Source organism: Crocodylus siamensis, chromosome 2, assembly GCF_052110815.1.
Source record: "Crocodylus siamensis isolate JL-2025a chromosome 2, ASM5211081v1, whole genome shotgun sequence".
In the NCBI taxonomy this organism is placed as follows: Eukaryota; Metazoa; Chordata; order Crocodylia; family Crocodylidae; genus Crocodylus; species Crocodylus siamensis.
Window position 1 is genome coordinate 25,062,414 of NC_143396.1, and position 13,664 is coordinate 25,076,077.

General features: G+C 42.1%; 1 protein-coding gene across 3 annotated transcripts in view; it reads right to left on the reverse strand.

The window, feature by feature from the left end:
- MAN2B2 (mannosidase alpha class 2B member 2) overlaps positions 1-13,664 on the reverse strand; it is a 43,862-nt gene that overhangs the window by 6,607 nt on the left and 23,591 nt on the right. For all 3 annotated transcript variants that reach the window (XM_090035549.1, XM_090035551.1, XM_090035550.1), the window contains 7 exons: positions 13,424-13,610; positions 8,521-8,654; positions 5,962-6,218; positions 3,713-3,904; positions 1,586-1,838; positions 1,389-1,499; positions 1,081-1,273 (listed from right to left, as the gene is read on the reverse strand). In XM_090035549.1, the coding sequence (XP_089891675.1) occupies positions 1,081-1,273; positions 1,389-1,499; positions 1,586-1,838; positions 3,713-3,904; positions 5,962-6,218; positions 8,521-8,654; positions 13,424-13,610 (1,327 nt within the window). The remainder of the gene's footprint in view (positions 1-1,080; positions 1,274-1,388; positions 1,500-1,585; positions 1,839-3,712; positions 3,905-5,961; positions 6,219-8,520; positions 8,655-13,423; positions 13,611-13,664) is intronic.

The following is a 13,664-nucleotide window of genomic DNA, read 5'->3' on the forward strand; positions in this document are numbered from 1 at the left end:
GGCCTCCTGAGGGAGGGAGTAGGGCTGGGGTAGGCACTGCCCAGCCAGGGCAGGGCACAGGTTGGACCTGCAGAAGGTGAATGGCTCATGCCGCCGTGCCCACCCAGAGGGAACCATGTGGGGCATGTACCCCCCTGCCCCCCCGATCTCTGCGGGAGGCAAGGGTGGGCTACCTGCTGAAGGCTGGCCTGGCACAGGGATCTTCCCAGTGTGGGGGTTCAGCCAGGGCTGTGCTCAGGGTGATCAGTGGCAGTGCTGGGAGGGGAGGCTATGGAGAAAGGGGGCTAGAGCCCCCCCCCCCTCCAAATTCACTATAGTTCCCTCGAACCCCTCTTCCCAGCACTAGCACTGCCTGCACCACAACTGACAGCCCCAGCCCAATCCCCCACTGGAAAGAGCCTAGTGCTGCCTCTGGCCCCAGCCTGCAGCCTACCCTCACCCCACACAGATCCAGGGGGCACATGGCCCCTATGCTTCCCTGGGGGTGCATGCAGCAGCAGGAGCCCCCCGCCATGCCCCTAGATGAGCTGCTCGCAGCTCTGTCCCTGCCCTACCCTCCCTCTATCACTGTGGGGACCTTGATCTGCACCCCCATGCCTCTTTCCTCCTCCCCCCAACACTTCCCCACAACTGACTTACCAGCTGGGCTCCATATCGGCAGTTGGATTGGTATCGGCCACTATAGCTTGTTAATACTTGGCCATCAGTATCAGCCCAAAAAATCTTTATCGGCGCATCCCTAATTGTAAGTTGATGCTACACTGGTTATTCTGCACTGAATGTGCATGGATACTTTTAGGTATGTACTAGAAGTGAAGCCATTTATTGTATTTTGAAAGTGGGTAAGCCCTGTCATACAAAAGGTGCTCTTAGTGCACATGAAATGTGTCCCCAGAAGGGTGGAGAGCAAAGTAATTTGTGTACTACAAAATCACATTCCAGTTCACAGTGCATTAACATCCACCTGTAAAAAGGCCCTTACAAGGCTTAAATGCAGACTCTGGAGCCAAAAAATTATGCAAAAGAATGCAAAAGGATTATATATTAATTTTAAAAATACCATTACATGATATTAATTACCCATTAAGTTTCCAAACATAACAACTGGTCTGTGCTCTAAAGCCAGTGCGCCTGTATGAGAGAGAACATTGGTAACATCCTTAGCTCCTAAAATGAGCCAAAACACTGGATGCACCACTGAGGTGTCATTCAAGGTGAGATTGTAATTCAGATCCCACTCAAAGTTGTTCCATAGTCTCCTATGAAGCATCACCTGTATTCAACAGACAAACGTAAGAACAGTAATCAGTTGTCATGCTTAACATGCATCATCATCAGCCATAAAATTATCTTAGCTGTAGAAAAAGAGAAAAATATTCATCTTTTACCTCCACTTGTCCATTTTCCTGACTTGAGACACCATGTGCTCTTTCTGCAAGCAGCGTCAGTCTTGTGTAGCCATCCTCGATGTAGGCTGTCTGGACCAGGGGATAATAGTTCTGAAAGAAGACAAGATTAATTTCATATAATGTAATAGAGAATGAATGTGTCACGCACACACGATTTTGGATTACAGCTCTTTTACCCGTGCCACAGTATTATTCGTGTATGTCTTGTATTGTCTCTTCTGGATCTGATACCCATTGTCATCAGTATGAAGCATCTGCTTAGTGTTTAAGTTTGTGCTTGTCCGTAGGATTGCCTCACGATTTAGTTCCAACGACCCAACTCTGTGTTCCTGCTCTATCCTATGGCAAAGCAGCTTTCCATCATAGCCTTCTGGTACATGGTACAGCCTGGTATATATTGCATATCTGTAATCCTGAGCAGTGATATCGCTACGAAAGAAGAGGGAAGATACTTGAAGTTAAACAAGTAGAACAGTTCATCATATCAGAACTTAAATCATTAATAAACTTGCAGCATATGCATTCACATTAATGTCTCAGCATTTTGCCTGCTGTGTGTAACTAGTGAAATTATTTTATCTGTGTCAGTAACAGAATTTATGGAAGATACACTGAACTTTTACACAAGGATCATAAAAGTTAATCATTTTACTAAATATTAAATGCATACCTATTTTTCTGTTATGACATCTTAATGCATACCTAAACAGAAGGTTGGTCTCTTCCTTTCATGTTTATTCACGTACGGACACACTAGAGCAGAGATTTACAGGGGCAACTCCAGAGCAGGTGCAGTGGAACAGCTGTACCCCAGTTTCTGACCATGCTGCAGAAACAGCAGCTGGGGACTTAAGTCCTGAAGAAGGTAAACATTCCCCCCTTCTTTTCCACTCCCTCTCCCCACCCTGCTGTGCTGTCTCTAGTGTCCCAGAAGTGAGGAGAGCTTCTGTCTCCTCCAGGTGGGCTGTGTGGGGGCTGGGATCAGCCTGGGACTGTAGAAACAGCAATGGCAGCTGGTGGGAACATTTCCCCTCCCTGCCTGCTCCCCTGTGGATGTTCCTTGCCAACCTGGGGAGAAGGCACGGGGAGGGAGGATGTGCCCACCTGTGAGTGTTGCTGCTGCCATGGTCCCATGAGAGCAGCTCAGCTGAAGTGGGACAGGAACACTTCTTGCCCCTGGGACAGTGAACACCTGCAGCAGCAAGCAGGGGAGGGAGTAAGGGGAAAGGAGTGGGGAGTGAGGGCAGGGGACATGCCTCTGAGCATAGAGGGGGAGGGAGAGGGAGAATTTCTTATTTTCCTTGGGACTTAAGTCCTTAGATGTTTCTCCTGTGGCATGGACTGCCTGCTGCAGTGTGGGGAGGAGTCTGGGTACAGGGCATGCAGCCACCACTGCAGCACTGGTTGCTGCAACTGCAACTCACTTTGCAAAATCCTGGATCCATTTCTAGGGATTAATATAACTACAGAGTAACCCAAACCTTTTAAATACAACGTACTGATCAGATGGAAGGTCTGTCTTACCCTGCAATTGATTTAACGAAGCCAAGTATTGAAAGTAGCAATAATGCATTTATATTCAGGAAAATGTATGTGGCTTCACATGTCATTTTCCTTACCTAGGGAATGTTCATTTTGGTATACACATTCTATTTTGCATTTTCTGGGTGTACTGTAGTTTGACATAATCTTTAATAGCACCAGTTACCATCCTTATGCAATGCAATTTAATTTAAAATGAAGAGTTTAATAAAATATATGAAATACAATAAATAAATAAATAATATAAAGGTAGCAGACCGTATATGACCTTAAATGGCAAAAAAAGTACTAATTTTTTAGGACTGTCAATAGAGTCCTGATTGTTGCATTAGGTTCAATTCAATTTCTTTGCCGTTAATCAGTTCTCTTGTTCCACCACACAGAGTTCGCTAATTATAGACAAATGAAAACTGAACCTACCTGCAACACTTGCGTTTTCAGAAATAACTTTTTCTGTTTAGTGCAAACCATTTTAAACCACAGTTTTCATCAAGATGTATGAAAACAATATCTCGGCTCCATGTTAAAAACAAACAATTACAAAATCTACAATATTTTTCTCTTTCATTGCACACTGAGTTGCACAATTAAATTAAACACGATATCAATATCTTTTTACCAGTTGTTTGCTAAACAAAATCCACTAAGAGCCAAACTACATATGTGGTTTGCCATTTAGAATGGACAGAATAGAATTACTTCCACATGTGGAAAGAGGAATGAATACTTTGATGAGGATAAATCACACTCTCCTCCTTTACCTGTAAAAATATTGCCTTATTTCTGTCACTAGGTTTCCTGAAACAACTTCTAGTCCCACTGTTTTTGATACTTGAACAGCTGATCCATCTGTGCTAAACATGTAGTTGTCTGAAATAGGTCCCTTCTTCACATCTCCATTCACATGATATTCAAGGAACTCCTGGGTTACCTGGATAGTCTGGTTAGTCTTCCTGTAAATCCCAAAAGGAAAAAAACAAAAATGTGATGTTCATAGTAGATGCCCATTTTTATGCGCAAGTAACAAAACTGTATAATTAATATGAAAGGGATCAGGAGACAAGGATAGTTAGGATAGAAAGTGCCACCCACCAAAGGTTTACCAGCTTATCACTCAATATAAAAGAATTATAAAAGAACCATTCCACACAATTCCCTAAATCATTGATATTTTTAGCAAATCAAAATATTCCTTAGATTTTACAATGTCCCTTTTAGGCTTCAATAACAGCAGGAACTACCTAAGAACATGGGATTAAAAGTTCTTCGTGGCATGAAAAATGTCAATGCATGAAAAATATAAGATATCTGGTACAAAGACTTGAGCAAGATCAATTAACTTTACAGCTACATAAATCAACATGAACCAGATCTTCATATGCAACCCAAGTAACAAGAGTGTAACTGGCAAAAGGCAGCAGCTTTTTAGAGACCCAAATCTAGGACCAAATCTGCTGCTCCCTTCTTTTACCAGAATAGTACAGAAGAGCTATGCTGCTTTTCAACTTTCTTCTCATTCTCACCAGTTGCTCAATTTGTAAAAAGAGGTAATAGTTATCAATAGTCTTTAGAGGAGAGTTGTAAGGATTAATTACTCTGTGATTATGAGACACTATGAAAGCATCTTATGATTAAATCAATTCTATGTAAAGTATTTATTTCCTTACAAAGCATAAGTAATTCTGCTATTCTCAATGAAACAACATCCAGTAAATTTGGTTCAAGTGGAAAATGGTACTTTACTGAGCTTACAAGTCCCAAGATCTGTCTGTAAAAGGAGGAACTGTGAAAATCTAGTTTAATTTAAGTAGAAGAGATATGGAAGGAGACATCCCTTTTCACCCTTCCAGAACATACCTCCTTGTATTTAGCATCCTTGCATAAAATCCAACCAACCCCTTCCCATAAAACGGTTCATAGTGAGAAGGGGTGCCCCTGTGTACCAGAAGCTGGAGCCTGCTCCTTGCAACACACCATCAGGAGATGGAGAAATATTGTAACTCAGAAAAAGGAAGAAGGCGGTTCAGATGTAATATCAATTTATAGATATTATATGTATAGCCATTCCTGTGTCAAAGCACCAGGAAAGTCTTCAACTGTAAAGACATTAATATTTCATTACTATTACAATACCATACCATACCACAGGCTTGAATTACAACACACATATACGTGAGTATGTATTCTTCAAATTTCTAAGGAGGGAATCTGACTCCAGCTTTTGATTTATCTCAATACAGAGCAACAAAAATGTAGACATAGACTCTGAACTCCCTCAGTGTTCAGATCTCATGCTCTGGTTCAGGACCATCTCTAATCTTTAATATTAAGTATATAGTACACACATTAACTGACTGATTCTCCCAAAACCCATGCGAGGGAGACTATCAAATAAGAAAACTTATGTGAATGAGATCCCAATTTATTACTCAGATGAATGTGTAGGTTTAAATATTATGGTAGAAATCAGTAAAGTCCATAGAGCTGTAGTGAGTAAAATCCACTGAGAATTTGGACTTGCAAACCTACAGATGCAGCTTGTACTTTTGGTGAGTTTTCTTGATTTCATACAAATAGAAAGAATGTCAGTTTCTTCTCAAGAAATCCTCTTGAAGTTCTTATATCCTACCAGTTGTAGAATACAGTAATTACTGAGGAGGAAAGATCCTGGTTATTGCCGTCATTTAAGATTCTATAGACTCATTGCAGACCCAAAATGTATGTTTTATATATACACATTAGTTCTTTTAAAGTTTATACATTATAAAACTATATTACACACATTATATTGTTAACAATATTGCATTAAGCAGGAATAAGATCATTTATTAGTTCACATCATAAAATAAGCAGAATGGATAAGATATTTTTAAATCGCAAAACAGTTAATGGTTAACTATGAGATATAAGTAATTATAATTCAATGCATGATTTAGATTAACTTTTAAAGAAGACACTTCCCCAGCCCACATTTCTGTAGGAATAGCACTGTAAATCCTGATGGGCTTACCTGTCTGTAATGCTGTGCATTAGGTTAGTATCTTGGTCCCACATCACCTGATAGCAGTTATTAAGTACAGGAAGCAGCTGTTTACTTTGTTGTTGAACATAGTTTATTACTTTTGGTCTATACTTAATTGATTTTGCAACATATGCTAATCCGTTGTCGGCTGAGATTTTAACGCTGTATCTTCGGTAGCTCAGTCCACTTATCGTAACAAGAATATACAGATCATAGGTAGAATGGGCTTCTGTGGAGTTATGGATCTGCAAGTCAACGTATATAACATGAATGACATGAATGATAGATAACTAATATGTTCAGGCTTGTAAATCTTCAGTTAAAGAAAATTCACTAACCATTTTAAATGAGAAATCCAAATATGCATACCATTAAATTTGGGAACTGCCATGTTCTTTTGTGGTGTTTTTACATGCGGGCAGTTACTGAGCAACAGCAATTTAAGGCTAACTTTGGGGAGGGAGCAGGGTTTAAATTACACTCCAACTCTTGGCAGGGACTGCAGCGATGGCAGACTTGAAGCAAACGTATAAAAGCAGGTTAATGTCAGCAAAATGACTGAGAGGAAACTGTATAGGCCCTTCAAAGTCATAGTTTGAACTTTGAACTAGTTCATTACTTTCTTCTTGGTTTTCAACTGGAAATCATGTTCAGATACTTCTAATAATATAAATCAGGAGAAAACATGGAGTCACAGAAAAGAACAGTGTGAAACATTCTGACCCCAGATTTGATCGGAGGTACTTTTAAGAGACCTGCTGCTACATACTCAAATTAAAGCTGGATAGAAACCAGCTATAGAGGTGTTACACATTTTCAAGCACTAACTTAATAACTGGTTGGCTCTTTTTATATAGTCATTTTTATTGTGTGGGTGGTTTACATTTATTGCATGGTTCACCAGTTAATTGTGTACTATATTTAACATAGCAGGGGCCCGGAGACACAATCCCAGCATGTCTTCACTCCTTCAGGGGTGCCCTTCAGCACCAAGCCCTTCTCTGCATCTTTGCTTGACCACTAAGAACAGACTGAGATGCTTTGAGGTTCACCTCCTCGACCTATGGCAACCTCAGATGTATCTGTCCCACCTAGGTCTTGTTATCTGTTAGTAGAGGGGATTTTATTAACTAGAAAAATCATGCCCTTGTCTGATCATGTCCTCAGAAATTACAGATTTCAGCCCTTCCTTCGAAGAGGCCTGACTGTATGATCAAATGCTCTGAAGTCACACTTACCACTGATAGAAAGGATTTATTATAAAAATAAGGGTAGTCATAAGAAATTAGCAAGCATATTTTGAGATACAGGAGAAGATAAAAGAATAGACAAATAAAAGGAAATATCAGAACGATAATTTTACCTTATCCTTGCATCTTATCCCTAAGAATACAGCTCCTTCTCAGCTCAGACAGGTTAGAAAGCAGCAGCTGCCTCTGACCTTCTTGTCATGGCTTCCTGCAACTTCTCCCATCAACCAGAACACAGGCTATTCAAAGCACCTTATGCCCAGGGAAGTTTAGATAAACACTTGTTCCCATGGCAAGGCTTAAGCACCATTTCTTATTCTGGTTACATTTACATACATTATCCATTGGATTCTTGGGGAGCCCATAGTATACATATAACTTCCTGCCTGCCAAGAGCATATTTGTTTACCAGACCAGAAACTTTCCCTGATCTAATTATGACCCGGAGAAAATTTATATCTTTTCAGACATATCCTAAGGACACCATCTCTCACTTATTTCCTAACTGTATGAAATGTCCTTCCCTGAATATCCTATTCCCTAGTGTTATTCTTGCTACAGAGCTCTCTACATAAAATGTAAATTCTGTACTGTCTGGAACGGCCTGGCTCCCCTGCCTCAGATCACTGGCCATTAAGCGAACTGCTGTCTAATACTAATTCTTAGAGACTATTTCTCTTAGCCATTTAGGTTTTGAATTAAGGGGCCCAGGTATGAAAGTCATTGTTCAAGAAGTAAGACCTAAAAATCATTATCACATTATGCAGTTCTGGGCCTAATATAACATAAGAAATGCATGTATATCAAAATGCATATTAACATAGGGATGATACGGCTAAATACAGCTTGAGGCTATTCGTACAGACGACACATGCTGTATCAGTAAAAGAAATTAAAGAAAACATTCGGGACATCCCATGTACACCTCAAAATATCATGGATTCGTAATAAAAAGAAAAAAGCAAAATAAGCCAATTTCTTATTTTTATTCACTATTCAAGCAAGAGATTTGGTAATACTGTCCTGTATGTTTGGATAGTATTTTCTCCTGCTCCCTTAATATCCACAATATTTCAAAATCCAGTCTGGAGAAAGCAGGTGAAACTGGATAAACACAGTTGCTAGATAGGATTCTAGATTCCCATGGACAAATGCAGTAACCACAGTTCAATCATGTTCTTGTTTCCACTACACTGAAGAAGCTAACAGGCACTCTTGAGAAGGGGAATCCACAAGGGCCAACTGTTCTGCATATTACAAACAGAAATGCAATAGCGTTACCACAACCATGTAATACCTGTGCTGGTACAGAATGTCCCAGGTCATCAGACACACTAACTGCGGAGTCGCTCACAGGAATAGTGACAAAAGTAGTGATGTTCCATGCCAGTGGATTATAGACGAAAATATATTGTTCAATGTTTCTTGTACCTTTCCACAGATACACAAGATAAACATAAAGACAATAGAAGACAATGATGATACACAGTTATACATTTAAAAACTGATTTGTTAAAAGTGTGGAATGATTCTCTCTTGAAAAGCAAGCTACATAATGAAAACATCTTACAAGGCTTCAATATAAAAATATACCCCCAGAGAAAAGTACTGCAGTTAAACTGAAGACTTATTTTTAAAATACTGTACAAAATTATTTGTTTTCTGTGTATAAACTACACAGGCAGAACTACTGTCTAGAAAAACGTATCTGAACTGAATGTAATTTTCAACATGCTAACCACTGATGATAAAATCCTCCACCACTTACTATCATACATAGAAGATCCTGATGCATTATCCCATAAACAATGTGCAAGCTTCAACCCAGTAATCTGGAATCCTACTGTTCAGTCACTAGTTTCATTCAAGAAAAAAGGAGGGTCTCCAACATAAAGGTGCTTTTTCCATAATAATTATTAAAGGAACTCTATATTCTCTCTGGAATAAACATATTTCTAGGAAACTTAGATGAGATCTTATATATCCTGGCAATAAATGACAAGAAAAATCTTTGCTGAAGTTCACTACTGCATATACTGGGCTGTTATCTGGCTAAAATTGTTATTTAAGCAACTGACTTGATCATGCCCTTTTGTGTCTTAGCCCTGGACCCAAGCTCAGAATTAAGAACCCAGTCTTGAAATTCACACTAGAAGGGACCTCAGGAGGTTATCTAGTTCAACCTCCTCCTCAAAGCAAGACCATCCCCAACTAGATCATCCCAGCCAAGGCTTTGTCAAGCTGAGTCTTAAAACCCCCCAAGGACGGACAGTCCACAACCTCTCTGGGTAACCTGTTCCAGTGCTTTTCTATCCTTCCGGGGGAAAATTCTTCCTAATATCTAACCTAAACTTTCTTTGCGCCAACTTGAGACCATTGCTCCCTGTTCTGTCTGACCCCAGCAATCTTTCCTGCCCAGAGCAGGGGGGCTGGACTTGATCTCACAAGGTCCCTTCTAGTCCTAAACTTCTGTGAATTTGTCGTCACTGATCACAATCTAGCTTCACCCTCTTTTGAACCCATCATCAGATAGCTGAAGGCTGCGATTAAATCCCCTCTCAGTCTTCTCTTCTCTAGACTAAATAAGCCCAGTTTCCTCAACCTCTCCCTATACGTCATGTGCACCATCTTCGCTGCCCTCCACTGGACTCTCCAATTTGTTCATATCATTTCTGTAGTGGAGGGTCCAAAATTGAACACAGTACTCCAGATGTGACCTCAACAGTGCTGAATAGAGGGGAATAATCACTTCCCTTCACCAACTGGCAACACACCTACCAATGCAGCCCACTATGCCATTAGCCTTCTTGGTAACAAGGGCACATTGCTGGCGTATATTCATCTTATTGTCAACTGTAACCAACAGGTCCTTTTCTGCAGAGCTGCTGCTCAGCCAGTCAGCCCCCAGCCTATAGCAGTGCATGGGATTCTTCCGTCTTAAGTGTGGGACTTTGCACTTGTCCTTGTTGAACCTCATGAGATTGCTTTTGGCTTAATTCTCCAACTTATCTAGGTCATTCTGAATCCTAGCTTGACCCTCCAGCATTATTTACTACTCCCACAGCTTGGTGTCATCTGCAAACTTGATGAGGGTGCACTGTATGCCATCTTCCAGATCACTGATGAAGACATTAAACAAAACCGGCACCAGGACTGACCCCTGGGGCACTCCACTGATATCAGCTGCCAGCTAGGCATGGAGCCATTGATTATTACTCTTGGAGCCCAATGCTCAGAGGGTTTTCTATCCACCTTTCTTCCATTCATCCCTTACAGTCCATTCATCCAGACCATGCTTCCTTAGCTTACCTGCAAGAATGTTGTGGAAGACCATATCAAAAACCTTGATAAAATCAAGGTACACCACACCCACTGGTCTCCCTGTATCCACAGAACCAGTCATCTTATCATAGAAGGCAATCAGGTTGGTCAGGCATGTTGACTGTTCCTAATCACCTTCTCCTCCAAGTGCTTAGAAATGGATTCCTTGATGATCTGCTCCATGATTTTTCCAGGGACTAAGGTGAGGCTGACTGATCTGTATTTCCCTGGATCCTCCTCCTTCTGTTTCTTAAATATGTTTCTTAAAAACTATGTTTGCCATATTTCAATAATCTGGGACCTCTCCTGATTGCCATTAGTTTTCAAAGATGATGGCTGGCGGCTCTGCAATCACATCAGCCAACTCCCTTGGCACCCTTGGGTGCATCTATCCAGCTGGACTTGAATATGTCCAGCTTTTCTAAATAGTCCCTAACCTGTTCTTTCACCACTGTTGGCTGCTCACCTCCTCCCCTAACTGTGCAGTAGTCTGGGAGCTTTTCTGCATCTTCTGTCACAAGGTTGCCTCTACCATTCAGTCAGTGACCCACACTTTCCCTGATCTTCCTCTTGTTACTGACATACTTGTAGAAACCTTCTTGTTACCCTTCACCTCACTTCTTAGCTGCAATTCCAATAGTGCTTTGGTCTTCCTGACTTCATCCCTTCATGCCCAGGCAATACTCTTATACTCCTCCCTAGTTGTTTGTCCAAGTTTCCACTTCTTATAGGCTTCCTTTTTGTGATTTAGTTTACTGAACAGTTCCATTCTAAGCCAAGCTGGTCTTTTGCCAGACCTGCTAGTCTTTCTGCATATCAGGATGGGTTGTTGCTGCACTCACAGTAAGACTTACTTAAAGTACAGCCAGCTCTCCTAGACTTCTCTTCCCCTCATTCTGGCTTCCAAGGGGATCCTGCCCATGAATTCCCTGAATTACTCAAAGTCTGCTTTTTTGAAGTCCAGGGTCCTTACTTTGCTGCTCTCCATCCTTCCTTTCCTCTGTCCTTCCTTCCTGAACTCAATTGTTCCACGGTCATGGCTGCCCAATTTGCCATCCACTGCTACATTCCCCAACAATTCTTCCGTTTGTGAGCAGCAGGTCAGGGAGAGCATGGCCTCTCCAACGCTTGCACCTGGAAGTTGTCCCCAACACTTTCCAAAAAACTTCCTGGATTGCCTGTGCACTACTGTGTTGCCCTCCCAGCAGATGTCAGGGTGACTGAAGTCTCCCATGAGAAACAGGGCCTGTGATCAGAAAACACATGCTAGCTGTTTGAAGAAGGCCTCATCTTTCACTTCCTCCTGGTCTGCTGACACCCACCATAATATCACCCTTGTTGCTCTCTCCTCTGACTAACCCAGAAGCTTTTAACAGGCCTATTTCTAGTTTCAGACTGGAACTCTGAGCAATCATACAGCTCTTTTACATAAAGTACAGTTCCTCCTCCTCTTCTCCCCTGCCTGTCCTTCCTGAACAGTTTATACCCATCCACGACAGTGCTTCAGTCACGCGAGCTCCCACCAAGTCTCCGTTATTCCAATCACGGCATAGTTCTGTGACTGTGCAAGGACTTCCAGTTTTTCCTGCTTGTTTCCCAGGCGCTATGCATTCGTGTACAGGCACCTGAGGTAACTAGTTGATTGCCCTGATTTCCCAGGAAGAATGAGAATACCTTCCCTGCTTCCCCATCCTGCTTGCTCTTCCTCCAGATCACCCACTTCCCCACTTACCTCAGGGCTTTGGTCTCCATACTCTAGTGAACCTAGTATAAAGTTCTCCTCACTAGGTTAGTGACCCTCTCTGTGAAGATGCTCTTCCCTCTCTTTGTCAAGTGGATCTCATCTCTTCCCAGCAATCCTTCCTGGAACATCATTCCATGGCCAGAGAAGTCAATGTCCTGCTGACAACACCACCTGCGCAGCCAGCTCCTGTCAGGCTCTTTCCCTTTACCGGAAGTATCAAAGAGAACATGACCTGACCCCCATCCCCTTCATCCTCGCACCAGAAGCGCTGTAGTCACTTTTGATCTGCTCAGGCTCTCCCCTGGCAGTATCATTGGTGCCCACATGAATAATCAGCATGGCGTAGTAGTCAGAGGGCCAGGAGAGTCTCAGTAATACATCTGTGACATCTTGGATCAGGGCAAGCAGCAGACTTCCCAAGACAAAAAGGTCAGGTTGCAAATGGATCCAATGATCCTGCACAAAAAGGGAGTCTCCAACCACCACCACCCTTCTCTAGTGCTCCTGCTGGAAGTTCTTCCTCTGCAGTCCCAGTCACTTCCAGCATCGAATCGATGAACTCCTCATAGTAGACAATACTTTGGGGCTGCACCACCTCCTCCTGTAGCTCTTTTGCTGGTTCCCTGAGAGACACCACCAGGAGGCACTGCTCATACCACAGACACTCCCCAGCCTGGCCTTCACTAGAAGGAATTTGCAAGCCGCAGCCCCCACAGCGCCAAACCTGGACCTGGGTGGAAGCCTCGATGGTGAGAGGTCCTGCCTGGACAGAAACCTCACAGATGCAAGCAGAGGCTGTGGCACTGGCTCTGGCATTACCACGTCCTCTAGCCATTTCCCTGCGTCTCTTACTGCCCTTTTTCCAAGCACACCTTCCCTAGGTAGAGCTGATATGGACTATCAAGGGGATAGATCCCACTATCATATGATCTTTCACTTGGGGTGCTTGAAACTTCCCAGCTCACCTATTGCTTTGAGTTTGCTTGAAATCTGATGAGTCTCCCTTGGCCACGTGGCCTCTTCCAAAGTGTGACTAACAATGATAAAACTTTGGCATCTCCATCTAAGCAGGAGAATGCATTACCCTTCATCTTTTATATATATAAACAGGCTAGAAAGAGTTTTTTAGAAATACCTTGTTTTCCTGCATCTTTACCGGCAACGTAAGAATAGAGTTTTCCATTCTTCTCAGCACTGTGCATGTCAAAGATTATGGAAGCCAGAAGCTTCTTTACATTAATCATTCCATTCATCAAGTTATTCACATACATATCTTTCACCTTGGGGGACTCTGTGCCTGTTATGCCGTCATGGTGTTGAACCTTACATCAAAAAGGGTTTAAAAGTTATAATGGATACTCATTTCTGGTCTTCAT